We start from the raw sequence: 14148 nt of genomic DNA, 5'->3' as shown, positions 1-14148 counted from the left end.
ATGATTTTCAGTGATAAAACGTGGTGGGAAAACATCGGACCTTGCTGCGTTTTACCATGTAAATGCTCAAACACTTTGGTTTCCCCAGACTACGTGCATTGTACAATACCCCAAATCACCCTGTAGCAAAAGATTCTGAAAGTGTGTAAAAAAGGTAACAATGAGGTTGATACAAAAATACAGGTATGATAGAACCTTGAGATTCAGACATTTGTTCAAAGCAAGTATATTGCGTTCCTACACTGCATAAAGTTAAATGCAGCACAAAAGAGCGAAGCGATTCGACCTTCGCATTGTAACAGAGGTAAACAAAAGTAGAAAAGGCACGTCGTCAGACAAGAAGGTCAAGGGTGCAAGGGTTACTCAAGTTCAATGAAGTTACCTGACACCAGACAGAAGATCAAACAACACTGGTTGGCGCCGGTTTAAACCTGTTTGATGACAAAATACAGACGGAATAGACGGCGCAATACTCTGGATATAAGCCAATACGGTGAGTTTAATAGATATGGCAGTCCTAAATGAAACGAGTCTTGCTTTGGATATCCTATAAACTGAGAGTTAAGGTAGTGAATCAGCCACACGATGTAAATGTATTCAATTCACATACGTATACCAGGCGAAAACATGTTTGATCTATGTACCTCCAAACTATACATGTCTGCTGATGCAATGAAATAAGGGAATGATGTCGACGCGTCGACGTCCCAGGTCCAAAAATTAAAGGTGATCACAGACTGTATGTATATGTGAAGTAAGAAGTCAAAATGTAGACTTATTTGTAAACAGTAACTACTAGTATATAATATGTTTAGCTAATTTAGAATGAGAGGATTAATCAGCATTACTGATGGTGAATCTTCAAATAAAAAAAATTGCCTTTTTATAACACAATGGGTGGCGAATATGATCAACTGATATAATGCATGCAAATGAGGATTTTATCTGCATAATCAATTAAAAACATTCAAAGGGCGTTAGTCATTAAGTTAAACATCAGTTGGCGATGTTATAAAGTCGTGGAACTCTAATTTCATTGGTGTGAATTTCTCACTGATTTCGTCCATGTATATGTCACTCAGGCCAAAACACACCCCCGAGCGATGGCACGGGTGCAGGTCCTGGAAAAAGCGCCAGACGGCGGGTGGGGTTGGGTGGTTGTGGCCGGTACTTTCTTCATCCATGCCGTGATGCTAGCAGCATCCATATCCTTCGGCGTGTTCTACGCAGAGTTCCGCGAGGTTTTCCAGGAGGGAGCCGGAGTTACTTCCTTCATCAGCTCTATTTTAGTAGCGACTCTGCTTGTGTGCTGTGAGTATACTGAGTACAGACGTCTATTTTGCCAATGGCAAAATATGGCTACTGCAATGATATTGGCGATAGAAACAATTCTAACGATACAATCATATGCACTGATAAAGTTGGATATGCGAGGTGATAACAATGACAATCGTATTTATATATTGTGGCTATGATTGCCAATTTATCCGTTCACTCATTGTATCCGTTTTATTGGTAAAACCCAGAGAAATGTTTTTTTTTTCATAAAACATGAATCAGTAATCAGCGTTCTCAAATAGAGCCTGCATCCCGTTGCAGCTCCCTTGGCTGGTGCCCTGAGCAACCTGACCAGTTGCCGCGCCGTCATCATCGCAGGTAGCGTCATTTCTGCCGTAGGACTGATCGTCAGTTTCTTCGCGCAGGAGATGATACACCTGTTCTTCAGCGTGGGCTTTCTCACAGGTCGGTATATGTTGCACATATTTTCAGTAATATTAATTCTGGAGTGTTTCCCTTTCTTTTCCATTTTCTTGAGCATCGCGTATCCAGTAAATTGGAGTTAAGCTTAGTGGGTTTGTTTTGTGACTACTAGTAACAGCTTTCTGTTTTTCTTATGTTCTTCAGGGTTTGGCATGTCTCTTATGTACTCCCTAAGCCTAGCCACTCTTGGGCGTTACTTTGACAAGCGGCACGCCACAGCCAATGGGATAGCCATCTGTGGAACTGGCGTCGGCCAGTTCGCTCTTCCTCCGCTCTTCCAGTTCCTTATCGATGAGTTCGGCTGGAGAGGGGCTCTCCTGATTGTCGCCGGTCTGCAGCTGAATGGTTGTGTTTGCGGTGCCCTGTTGAGACCCATACATCTCAAAGAAGATCGCAGAGAGGAACAAGCTAACAGAGAAACGCAGAACAGTAATCAGAAACAGACGAAAGGCGTCGTTCTTGTACGCCAGGTCGTGGAAACGTTCGACGTGAGTTTACTTAAACACCGTCCTTTTCTCCTTTACGACATGTCGCTACTGTGGACGATTCTAGGCATGTCTATCATATATGTACATCTTGTCGCCTACGCGCAAGAACTCGGGGTGGAGAAAACGCAGGCGTCTTTCCTGTTGTCTATCATGGGCGCCTCCGATGCAGTCTCAAGACCAATAAACGGTTGGCTATCGGACAGAGGAAAGATCAGTAAGATCTATTACTACGCGATTGGTCTTGTTGGACTGACCATGGCTAACGTCGCCATACCGTTTGCGACAACCTACGTGGGCCTGGTGGTGTGTATGGTGTTCTATGGGCTTTTCTCTGGAGTTTTTCATCCACTCATTGCTGTATTGGTGCGGAAATACAGCGGAGTTTCACGGATATCCGGCGGGCTTGGATGGAACTTTGTTTGTCAGGGTGTCGCCTTTCTACTTGGACCACCCTTAGCAGGTGAGCAATGAATATGGGACAATTATTTGGAGCTTAAGCACAGTATACAGACCGGGGACAACACCCGTTTCCACTTTTCTTAACGTCGTCCTCATAACATAGTTCTCATAACATTGTCCTTGTTTTGAAATCCTAGTTTTAAACAGCCACAATGATACCTTTAGTACGACAGGGTAGAGACTGTACTAATGAAAGACAACCGCCCGATTTTGTCGTCCTTACAGGTTGGCTATACGACGCAACTGGTAACTACGACATGTCGTTCTACGTGGCCGCCATCTTCACCTTCCTCTCCGCCCTCGTCTTGCTCCTCATCCCGTGTTCCACGTCTTCGACAAGCAAGACGCTCGGCTCTGACAGCGGTGAACTTCCAGACCAATTACAAACCGTAGATAAAGCTGTCGTTCTGAAAGATGTCAAACGGGTTGGCGAGGTAGCCTGACTGAACCTCGCTTTTCGCTGGCTCCCTAGTTAGTTGGATGGCGGTCTATCTAGGGAGCCCCCCCAGAGCTTGGGTTTCACAGGCTAGTTGGCGACGTATCGGCTAGCTGAAATCGCTTGCAGAAGTGGTTCGGAAATGATACTAGGCTAGCAGAAGTGATTTTGGCAAATGCGACGTACATAGAATTTCAGGAATGTTCGGTATGGCAATTTTACGCGCATCGGGAGTGTCAACTTAAATGTGACCGTATCTAGATAGTACATATATATCAAGAACACGGCGTATGAGAAAAAGCTACATGTTTACTCCAAATGTTTGGGAATAAATATTGGTTCTGACGCTTACGGGTGACTTGTTTGTTTACGAGGGTTCATTCTACTGAAGTATTAAAGTACTTTATATAACGAAGACGCATTACAAAGGACATACTTATGCGGTGTTTATGACTATTAAGCTATGATACCAGTAGGGGCTGTACTAATCATCCAGAAGTTACAAATACAAATACACCACCTATACATTCCGGAGTATTTTTTTTCTTTTGTTTCTAAAGAGCTCCATAGAGCTATGTTTTCTTGAAGGTGACTTGAAACACGTATATGTATTTTTCTTGAATGTGACGCGGCGAGCCTATTGAGTTGTGCAGTGAATATCTGCTGCTGTCACAAGTATTGTGCCGCACTACGTTGTACCCGAACTATTCGCCCACAATCTCATGATGTGGTGCACCTGCAGGTCCAATATCAGATCCCCATTCTTAGCTCGCACCTGACCGTGACACGGCGTCAATTTTGCGCCGCCAAGTGAAGGGTCAAGGTACTGCAGACTGGCTACTAGTATTACCCACCTTAAATCAGTGCGCGGACCTCCACTCAGAACTATGACCGTGTCGTCAACATGAGCGTGGCTACTTTAAAGATGGAAGTGGTTCGGTAAAGAAGACACCAGTTACACCTGGTAAGAACATGGGACATGAGGGATGGTGTGGATTGATATACAACAGTGGATACATTCTATGGTAAGCAGGTTTTAGAGCCTAAGCCGTACCCTAGGCCTAGACCCACCATACGACTTTGCTAGTGCGAACCAATTCACTTCCGGGATGTTTGAAATCTCTCATCTCTTGTTTTCCCAGTACCGGCTAGAGCATGATTCTCAGAGTTAAACGTGGTGGGGAAACATCGTACCTTGCCGCGTTTCACCATATAAATACTCAAACCCAATGGTTCTTTTCCCACATTTATACGTGCATTGTATACCCCCAATCACCCTGTAGCAAAATATTCTGGAAGAACCGTATGATAGAACCTTGGGATCCAGAAATTTGTTCAAAGAAAGTATTCCTACACTACATATATGCGTAAGAACAAACGAAGTGCTTCGACCTTTTGCATGTAACAGAAGTAAACAAAAGTACAAAAGGCACCTCGTCAGACAACTAGCTATGGGTCAAGGATGCAAGGGTTACTTAAGTTCAATGAAGTAACCTGACACCATTAGGCCAAACAACACTGGTTAGACTTGTTTGATAACAAAATACAGACGGAGTAGACGGCGCAATACTCTGAACAAGGTGAGTCTAATTGTTTAGTATTAATTAATATGCCAGTCTTAAATAAAACGAAGAGCTTTGACTATCCTAATTGGATGAACCACACGATTTAAGTGTACGTCAAGTTATATACGTACCAGGCGAAAACATGTTTGACCTACGGTAGTGTAGAAAGTAGGACTTACATTAGCTCCAAAATATACATGTCGAATGACGCAATGAAATAAGGGCAATGTCGACGTCCCAGGTCCAATTTAAAGGTGGTCATCACATACTGTATATGAAATGAGAAATGATGCAAATGAGGATCTTATTTGCATAATCAATTAAAAACTTCCATAAGTCCTAAGTCATTAATTTAAACATCAGTTGGTGATGTTATAAGGTCATGGAACTCTCAGTTGATTTTAATATCATTATTGTGAATTTCTCGCTGATTTCGTCCATTCATATATCACTCAGGCCAACACAAACCTTCGAGCGATGGCACGGGTACAGGTCCAGGACAAAGCGCCAGATGGCGGGTGGGGTTGGGTGGTTGTGGCAGCCACTTTCTTTATCCATGCCGTGCTGTATGCAACATGCTTATCCTTCGGCGTGTTCTACGCAGAGTTCCGTGAGGTTTTCCAGGAGGGTGCCGGAATTACTTCCTTCACCGGCTCTATTTTAGTGGCGTGCCTGCTTGTGTGCTGTGAGTATACATTACTATACAAGTACAAGTACAGATTATATGGCTACCAATATTTTTGGCCAGTGGTCTGATAGATAGCTACGACCTTGATACTGACGAAAGACAATGCTTCATTCTCGAACACTCGAGTATCATCATATGCATGATGTTCAGAGTGAAGTTGGATATTCCAAGTGATAACAATGACGACCATGTTTGTGTTCAGTAAAGCAGTGTTTAAATATTGTGGCTGTGATTGTCGATTTGTCAGTTTGCTCATTTTCTCTGGTCTAGTGGTAAAACATCCCAGTGAAATGTTTTTCATAAAACATGGATCAGTTATCCTGGGTACCATCCTGGTTAGTTTACGACGTTCGGTAGTGCCTGGGGGAGCGAACGTAAACTAACCAGGATGGTACCCAGGTTATGGATCAGGATTTAGCGTTCCCGAGTAGAACCTGAAACCGCTTAGCTGATGATTTTAAGATTACGGCTGTGCCTTTGACGTCTGTTAATGATGCATCCCGTTGCAGCTCCCTTGGCCGGTGCCCTGAGCAACCTGACCAGTTGCCGCGCCGTCATCATCGCAGGTAGCGTCATTTCAGCCGTAGGACTGATCGTCAGTTTCTTCGCGCAGGAGATGATACACCTGTTCTTCAGCGTGGGCTTTCTCACAGGTCATAAGACATATGTTGAGTAATTCCGGAGTTGTTTCCCTTCTTTCCCTTTTTCATCGCGTATCCAGTAAATTGCAGGTCTGTACTTATATGTTACTTATGATGGCTACGCAAGAGACTGTTTTGCTTTAGCCATATCTATGTATCTCACATAGGAGCATAATTCCGTACTTGTTACTCCGTGAAGTTTAGGAGGTGCAGTAAATGTGAGAGTTTTGTTGTATCACTAGAGGTAATGATTTGCTGTTTTTATGCTCTTCAGGGTTCGGTATGTCACTGGTGTTGTCCCCGAGCCTAGCCATGATTGGACGTTACTTTGACAAGCGGCACGCCACAGCCAATGGGATAGCCATCTGTGGAACTGGTGTGGGCCAGTTCGCTCTTCCTCCGCTCTTCCAGTTCCTTATCGATGAGTTCGGATGGAGAGGGGCTCTCTTGATCGTCGCCGGTCTGATGCTGAACGGCTGTGTTTGCGGTGCCCTTTTGAGACCCATACATCTCAAGGAAGATCGCAGAGAGGAACACGCTGACACAGAGACACACAACAGTGATGAAACACAGGCGAAAGGAGTCGCCCCGTTACATCAGATCATGGAAACGTTCGATGTAACTTTGCTTAAACACCGTCCTTTTCTCCTTTTCGGTATGTCCCTACTGTGGACGATTCTCGGCATATCTATTATACTTGTACACCTTGTCGCCCACGCCCAAATGCTTGGAGTGGGGAAAACGCAGGCTTCTTTTCTGTTGTCTGTCTTTGGTGCCTGTGAGGCCGTCTCAAGGCCAATAAACGGTTGGCTGTCGGACAGAGGAAAGATCAGTAAGATCTATTACTACGCGATTGGTCTTAGTGGACTGACCATAGCTAACATCGCCATACCGTTTGCGACAACCTACGTGGGCCTGGTCGTGTGTATGGTGTTCTATGGACTTTCGTCGGGAGTTTTTCAACCACTTATCGCTGTGTTGGTTCGAAAATACAGCGGAGTTTCACGGATATCCGGCGGTCTTGGGTGGAACTTTGTTTGTCAGGGTGTCGCCTTTCTACTTGGACCACCCATAGCAGGTGAGCAATGGGGCATTTATTTGGTATACAGGCCCGTTTCCACTTTTCTAAACGTCGTCCTCATAACGTAGTTCTCATAACACTATCCTTGTATTAAAATAAAAGTCAGAGGATACCTTTAGTACGACAGGGTATGGACTAGACTATTCAAAAATTACACCGCCCGATTTTGTCGTCCTTACAGGTTGGCTGTACGACGCAACTGGTAACTACGACATGTCGTTCTACGTGGCCGCCATCTTCACCTTCCTCTCCGTCCTCGTCTTGCTCCTCATCCCGTGTTCCACGTCTTCGACAAGCAAGACGCTCGGTTCTGACATCGGTGAACTTCCAGACCAAACCGCGGATAAAGCTGTCGTCCTCAAATATGTTAAACGGGTTGGCGATGTATAGGCTATAGCTGATGTCGCTTGTATGAGAAGTGGTAGCAGAAGTGATTTGGGCAAAACCGACGTACCGAGAATTTCAGGAATGTTCGGCACAGAATTTAAGCGTGCATCGGGAGTGGGTGTATCTTATTCTAGACCGCATATCAGAAGAAGCCAAATGTTTACTCCAAATTTTTGGGAAGAAATATTAGTTCTGATGCTTACAGGTGACTTGTTGGTTTACAAGAGTTAATTCTTTATTGTGTTGCTGAATGCATATATAAAAGTAAACTTATTCCAGTGCTTTTTATAACGAAGATACATTACGAAGGACATATCTATGTTTTTCTTTATTGCTCATGTGGACTGCGTTTTTCTGCACAATATTATATTAGATATCAGCCAAAGTGAACTATTAGTGGTCCCGCACGAAGAGTCACACAGCTAATTTCAACCTTGGTTATTACTGCTGCACACAGATACACTCAAAACGTGCGTAAGAAAAACAAAACGTTTGAGAGTCTAATGTACTCTCCAAGCAGAGGTTGTGGGGGAATGATCGTTACCTTTTTATATATGGCCGTTTTGTTTTTGTCTTGATCCCCACCAACGTCGGTGGCCGCGGAGCTTCTCTGGCTAATGGATACTGCCTGGCCAATTTGATACTGTCTTTTTGCCACCGAGAGGGATCTGCTTGGAGATTAAGTCTAATGACCTGTTAGGCTGAGTATATAGAATCACCATAATTTGAGTATAGAATACTTGTAGCTAACGTGACGGTAAAAAAACTGCAAAAACAGACTTCACACAGCTACAGGCAAAAGCAAGGCAAGTCACGTGTCTGGATTGGTGGTTCCTGAAGAAGGTTGAAGGATTGGACGAAAATTCGGTAATCGTGATTTTGTGTTGTGATTGTGATTAACAAACTACTACTAAAGGCATGCGCAGCATTCTGTTATACTTCGCGCCACGTGCCGTTAAAGGAGAAAGGGCTTGTCTTCGGGAAGCATGACGTCGTTTCCGGTGTGCCAAACCTGTCCACGACGGCCGATCGGAAGTCGTCACCCGGGGTGACGTGGACGGCGTTGGACGACGCCGCCGAGGGGTCCTCGTCGTAGAAGTGGAAGGGTCGGATGAAGAACTGCAGCTGGTTGCCTGCCGTGGCGGTGGTGGGGAAGTCCTCGGAGTGCGGGACGTGGTGCGCCGCCAGGGTGACCCACGCCACCAGGTCCTCGTCCACGATGTTCTCGTTGTCGTCTATGAAGGACTGGAAGTTGACCACGGGGTCGTACAGGTCGTTCTGGTTGAAGATGGAGGAGCTGCTGGGCTCGGAGTCCTTCCGACGGGTGACGGCCACCTGGTAGTCCATCCACGCCGCGCCGTTGACGGGTTCCCACTCTCGCGGGAACAGACTCTTGGCAATCCCGTTCAGCTGTAACCGGTACCCGCGGTGAGCGTCAAACCTGAAACATAATATGACATGAGAAACGGGAGAATAGCGACATGAATTGTGACAAAAATATAGCGAGCAGTGATTTAGTAAGCAACGTCGACCGCTGGCCGACACGTTGGTATTGCTGCACGTGTTACAAAAAAGCGAAATAATTCACCTGTTTCTGTGTTCTTCGCTGTAGAAGTTGTAGTACTTGGGCCGGTTGAAGTCGTACTGCACGGCGGCTTCCTTCTCGGTAGTCTTGAGGTTCCGCTGGATGCGGGTCTGGATGTGGCGCAGCTCCGGCCGCTCAGGGTTGGTGATGTTCTCCAAAACGATGTCCACGGTTTCAAACCTAACATGGCAGGGAAGAATCCTTCAATATTTGCTTTGCTTAAGATTTTCTGACACTTTTTGTCGTGATTCACCTCAATGACGGCGACTTATTTACCTTGCCTGGTCCGTGAATACTACTAGGACTAATTTACAATTGTTTCATTGCATCTAAAATTGTTATACCATGCCTTCGTTGACACTTAGTACTTTCTTATTAATTAATGGTGACAGCTTCGAGTTAGTGGTGGCATCTAAGATCATACAGACATACTAATAATTGATATCCACTCCTTAATTGTTACACCACTTTTTAAATTCTATACTCGACAACTTACCGATTTTGCGCGCTAACAATGTCCAGATCCACCTTGAAGTTGAAGAAGTGCTGATGCACGTTCCCGACTTGATTGACCCACATCCGGTAGCCGTACGGGTCCTGGTCTGGTGTGTAAAACGTAGGTTGGAGATAGCCTGTGAGGCTGGTTTTTACCTCCAGTACTCCATTCTGGTGGAATATGTAGTCGTAGACGAAGTCGTAGTTGTACACGACATTGATGTGACGTAAGACAAGCACGTGATCCACCATGCCTCCATAAAAAGTGTAGCCGCCGGCGTCGTCTGAATCAAAATGGCGGCGGAGAGGAATCCCAGTGTCCAGTTCGAAGGCGCAGACGGCGTTTTTGAAGCGGCGCGGTTTGCCGGTGTCCTGGTGGTGGAGCGCGTCGAAGTACGTCGCCGTCTTGGGACAGTCCACGCCGCGGAGGAGCTCGAAACTGCCCGATTGTGGCCAGGCGTTGTCGACGTACAGCGCGGACAGCATGAGCGGGTCGGTCCCGGAGTACCACGTGCCCGCGTCTTGCAGACCCAGCTCGTACACGACGCGCTGGTCCTTCATCCGGACATCGTACAGCTGCAGACCCTGCGTGGTGCTCAGCCTCCAGTTAAAACTCCACCCCATGTACTCCACACGGCGGCCCTGCACCTTGTACCGTCGACCTGTGATGTGATGGGAGAGTTCATTTATGTCTAATTGGTGAGTACCAAACAGTGACTCATCAACGACTGTATGCAGTGGCGTCTAAGAGGAAGCAATGTTCAAAGGATCATATAGGTTGCGTTCAGTCAAGCAGAAAGGTTACGTTATAACAGATGGACGTTAGAGGCATTCATATCGCATTCATTCATTCATTCATTTAATGCATAGATCAAATATCGACGATTCGTCGTCTACATCTATGTTCTAAAGACCCCGAGTGATAGCTATATATATATATATATATATAGGCAGTTGTTCCTCACAGGGTAGCAATCCTTGCAGTTTCTGTAGCAAGATATTGGTGGCATTATAAGGAAGGGTATCCAGTAAAATCTAGGCTAGTAGTCATTTTCTATCTCGAAAAATGTTTGGCAATGCCCTCAAATTTGCTGAGGTATGACGTATGTGGTCGAGGTTTGTAACGGCTAGAGGGCAACTCCTACCAACCGTCGGGTTCTATCAGCTCAGGCGCGCGGAGAGGCCGGGAGGGTTGAGGGTCGCCCCGGCGGCGGAAAGTCGAGAACACAGCGTCGTCTCCAGCCAGGACAGGGAGCTGTGCCCTCCATGCCGAGCCGTCGTCATAACTCTGCACCAGCTCAGCCGTGGACGCGAAGTACTGTCCGTTATAGAAGACTCTCTCCACCCGCCACTGGGCCGGGTCCAGGCTGACGTGGTTAATCTGGAAATCAGGGAGCGCATCTTCGCTGTAAGTTATCGGGGCCTTCATTCGTTGTACGTATAGACGTGCTATATGTGCTCATAGTTTTAGTTTTAACACATATCGTGCACGTTTTTGCAAGGTGGTCGTGTCCTGCAGCCTAGGTGCCAATCGATTTGTAATGGCAACGATTTTTTCGGAGTTGCCGTTACAAATCGGATGGCACCCAGGCTACATGTCCTGATCCTGCAACGTGAATCTAATATTTGATGAAACAAGAGTGAATAAATGAATGGAATGAATGAATGGATGGATGGGCGATTGAATGTGTGTGTGTGTGTGTGTGTGTGTGTGTGTGTGTGTGTGTGTGTGTGCGTGTGTGTATGTGTGTGCGTGCGTGTATGTGTGCCTGCGTGCGTGTGTGCGTGCGTGTGTGTGCATTTGTGAGATTGACGTACCTGTATCATGAACCCCACCGGATGCAGAAACTTGCCCTCCACGCTTCTACTGAAGCGGAACCAGGACCTTCTCTCCCCGCTCCTGAACCCGCGTGGTGCGGTGTCAGCTACCGCCAGGCACCGGGAACTGCAGTTGTAGAAGGTGTATCCAAAACTTTCCTGCGCAAAGTTAGACAAATCTAACTGATGTGCTGAATTCTTAGTCAATAGCGTTTGTTACAGTTTGGCAGTTTGTTGAATTACAGAGACGTAGAGCCATACTGCAGTTAGCCTGTTCCAAGGGCTAATACTGTGGTAAAATTTCCTTGGATGCATGTTGGCCTTAGGCCAGGACCTAGCCTGTGGACTGGCCCTGGCAACAGTCTAAGACTAACACTCTGCCACCCGGGCTATACTGCAATTGGCAAGAATTTCTTAAAGTTGTGCGTGGTTTCACAGGAGGCGATAGGATTATCAAACAACACTGCCAACTCTAAGACTTTATCTAATGAAGAAACCTCTGCTATTCAAAGTTGTTTACCCTATACGATACATCTTTCCAAAGAATAAGGAAGAGCTCGGCGCCACATACCTTCAGGATTCTGTCTGTCTCCTTCGTGGCCTGTGTTATCATCGGCATAAGCAGGGTGTACTCCTTCGTCTCCGGAGCTCGGCTGTGCCACGGGATGGGGTTCTTCCTCCCGGCCGGTGCGTGGGCCGTGTGGCGGGTGGGGTTGGGCAGGGGCCCGACCACGTACTGTTCCACCACGGGCTGCGTCCTGCCGCCACCGTACACCGTCACCAAGGCCTGTCTCTCCGGCCGGGGACCGTTATTGTCCAGGTACGATAGAGCGTCGGCCTTGGGTGGAAGGTGGAGCTCTGGAACGGTCAGGTTTTCAATATTTGCATGTAACTCTTGTAATGTTCATGGTGGTTTTATTTTCACGGTATTCGCGTTAACCGTTCCATCGCAAAGTCATGACATCGCGAATGTGATTTGTTTTAGTACTACAGCTGGATAACCAGTCTTTTGGGAGCTTGCTCGGGCTTTTGGCGGGAATGCGCGAGTTGGCCTGTTACCTGGTTCATTTTAATCATACTGCAGTGTAGTCCACTTAGCAGAGGTTATTATTAGGGGTTATTGATAGCAGACTGTGCCTGTTTATTAGATTTTTTGAAAGTTTTTCTTAGTCTATAAGATTTTTTTCTGTACTGGGTGGATGTTTTTAAGGCGATCACCGACTAACACCTGTTCACAAAACCGATGGTGCTGATTCAAGACTGCACTTCCAGCCAGGAACACCTTTTTGTGCTATATATAGTATTTAACATCAGGAGACACATTTTTAACATCATATGGTAAACCCATGACAAGGACGCTGCGCGATTGTATCGGCTGCGATGGCACGGACGTTTGTTTACTAGTAAATCCAGATGAACTTACAAACGCACTTGCTTCACTCATTTAGATACATATCAGGAGAGTCTTAATAAACAAGCTATTTGACCTTCTTCTCTACTGTTTCCACAACAAGAACCGCGCTATTTGATCCTTCTTCTCTATCTATTCTCAACAAGAATCGCGCCGAGCTTCTGCATGTGAAATTAGACAAGACAATACTGGAAGACATGCATCAATAGCGGCATACTGCCACAACATTGTGTACTAGCAGCTAAGCTTGTCCATGACATTTGCAATGCCTACAATAAGAGGCATCTTGTAACCGTAGTAAAGGCACTGTAAATGTACTACCATGTTTAAGTATTGTTTCAACCGCGAACGTAAAACACCGCAAAAATCTCATTTCCTTTCCTAACGTGAAATTTATCCCCCGCAAACAAAAATTTATCACACATAAACACACACTTTCTGAGTTTCTACTGAAACGAGCATATACATGAGTTTATTCTGAATCATACACCGTCACTACTTATTACCTTCTCCAAGAACTATGCAAATCAGGAGCTAATTTGCATAATTAATGAGGGAATTCTATAAATCTGCTTCATTCGATCATAGGACTATGAAACACTTGTGACCAATCAATCTTCAATCGGAATGGCTAACATCATTTGGCGAAGGTATGAGATCGTGGAACTCTTGTTTCTCACGGCTTCTCCTAGACCGGGGACCCATTCCCAAGTACAATGAGCCCCGTTACAAAACGGATAGCAGTATCATACCCCGCACTAACCCCGCCCCTACCCAAATGGACATAGAGTATACTATACCCATTCCGTAGATGTAGTTATCGTGGAAAGAAGCGTCCTCCCATGGCGTGATGTCAAGACCCGGCTGGCCCAGGAGATACTCCCGTACCGCCCTCAGTTCCTCGGCGGTTAGGTCGTCATACATGGCCGGGGAGTCCTCATCAACCTCCTCGGTGGCCATACCGGCTGGACACGGGCCGATAGAGGTAGAGGAACAATTTGTTCCTCCCTGGCCGTCGCCAACCACCGGCGGTTCCGACGTCCCTCCCCCTTCGGTGCCATGTCCAACCACCGGCGATCCCGACCCTTCCCCTTCGGCGCCATGTCCTCCTCGTCCCGAGACCACGCCGAGCGCCACCGCTAGGGCGATGCACACGAGGAGAAGTACCGCAGACACGACCTGCCAGAATAACGCAGTCTTCCACAAAGTTTCGGACGAGTTTGGAGAGGTAGAAGAGTCTCGTTTCCCTTCTTTCATCTCCATATCTTTCATAGTTCAAAGCGAGCGTTCCTTCGAGATTTCAGCTGTTGCCCGTATGGTGAGAAGACCCAGT

At 46.3% G+C, this 14148-nt stretch overlaps 3 protein-coding genes across 3 annotated transcripts; 2 read left to right on the top strand and 1 right to left on the bottom strand.

Annotated features, from left to right (window-relative positions):
- Positions 1-1086: 1086 nt before the first annotated feature.
- LOC109473693 (monocarboxylate transporter 13-like) lies at positions 1087-3427 on the top strand. Its single transcript, XM_019773656.1, has 4 exons — positions 1087-1311; positions 1600-1743; positions 1906-2709; positions 2934-3427. Exons 1-4 carry the CDS (start codon positions 1104-1106, stop codon positions 3149-3151), a joined length of 1374 nt encoding a protein of 457 aa, XP_019629215.1. The 5' UTR covers positions 1087-1103; the 3' UTR covers positions 3152-3427.
- A 1759-nt stretch (positions 3428-5186) lies between these two features.
- LOC109473694 (monocarboxylate transporter 13-like) lies at positions 5187-8015 on the top strand. Its single transcript, XM_019773657.1, has 4 exons — positions 5187-5394; positions 5907-6050; positions 6313-7116; positions 7301-8015. Exons 1-4 carry the CDS (start codon positions 5187-5189, stop codon positions 7507-7509), a joined length of 1365 nt encoding a protein of 454 aa, XP_019629216.1. The 3' UTR covers positions 7510-8015.
- Positions 8016-8338: 323 nt separating this feature from the next.
- Positions 8339-14148, bottom strand: LOC109473691 (amiloride-sensitive amine oxidase [copper-containing]-like). The gene is made up of 7 exons (XM_019773653.1): positions 13616-14148; positions 11976-12262; positions 11405-11563; positions 10736-10967; positions 9588-10248; positions 9095-9271; positions 8339-8947 (listed from the first exon to the last, which is right to left on the bottom strand). Exons 1-7 carry the CDS (start codon positions 14085-14087, stop codon positions 8440-8442), a joined length of 2496 nt encoding a protein of 831 aa, XP_019629212.1. The 5' UTR covers positions 14088-14148; the 3' UTR covers positions 8339-8439.

The sequence above is a fragment of the Branchiostoma belcheri genome, unplaced genomic scaffold, assembly GCF_001625305.1.
Source record: "Branchiostoma belcheri isolate BF01 breed outbred unplaced genomic scaffold, Haploidv18h27 scaffold3, whole genome shotgun sequence".
In the NCBI taxonomy this organism is placed as follows: Eukaryota; Metazoa; Chordata; class Leptocardii; order Amphioxiformes; family Branchiostomatidae; genus Branchiostoma; species Branchiostoma belcheri.
The sequence above is the reverse complement of the archived record's forward strand: the minus strand, read 5'-3'. Positions and strand labels throughout refer to the sequence as shown.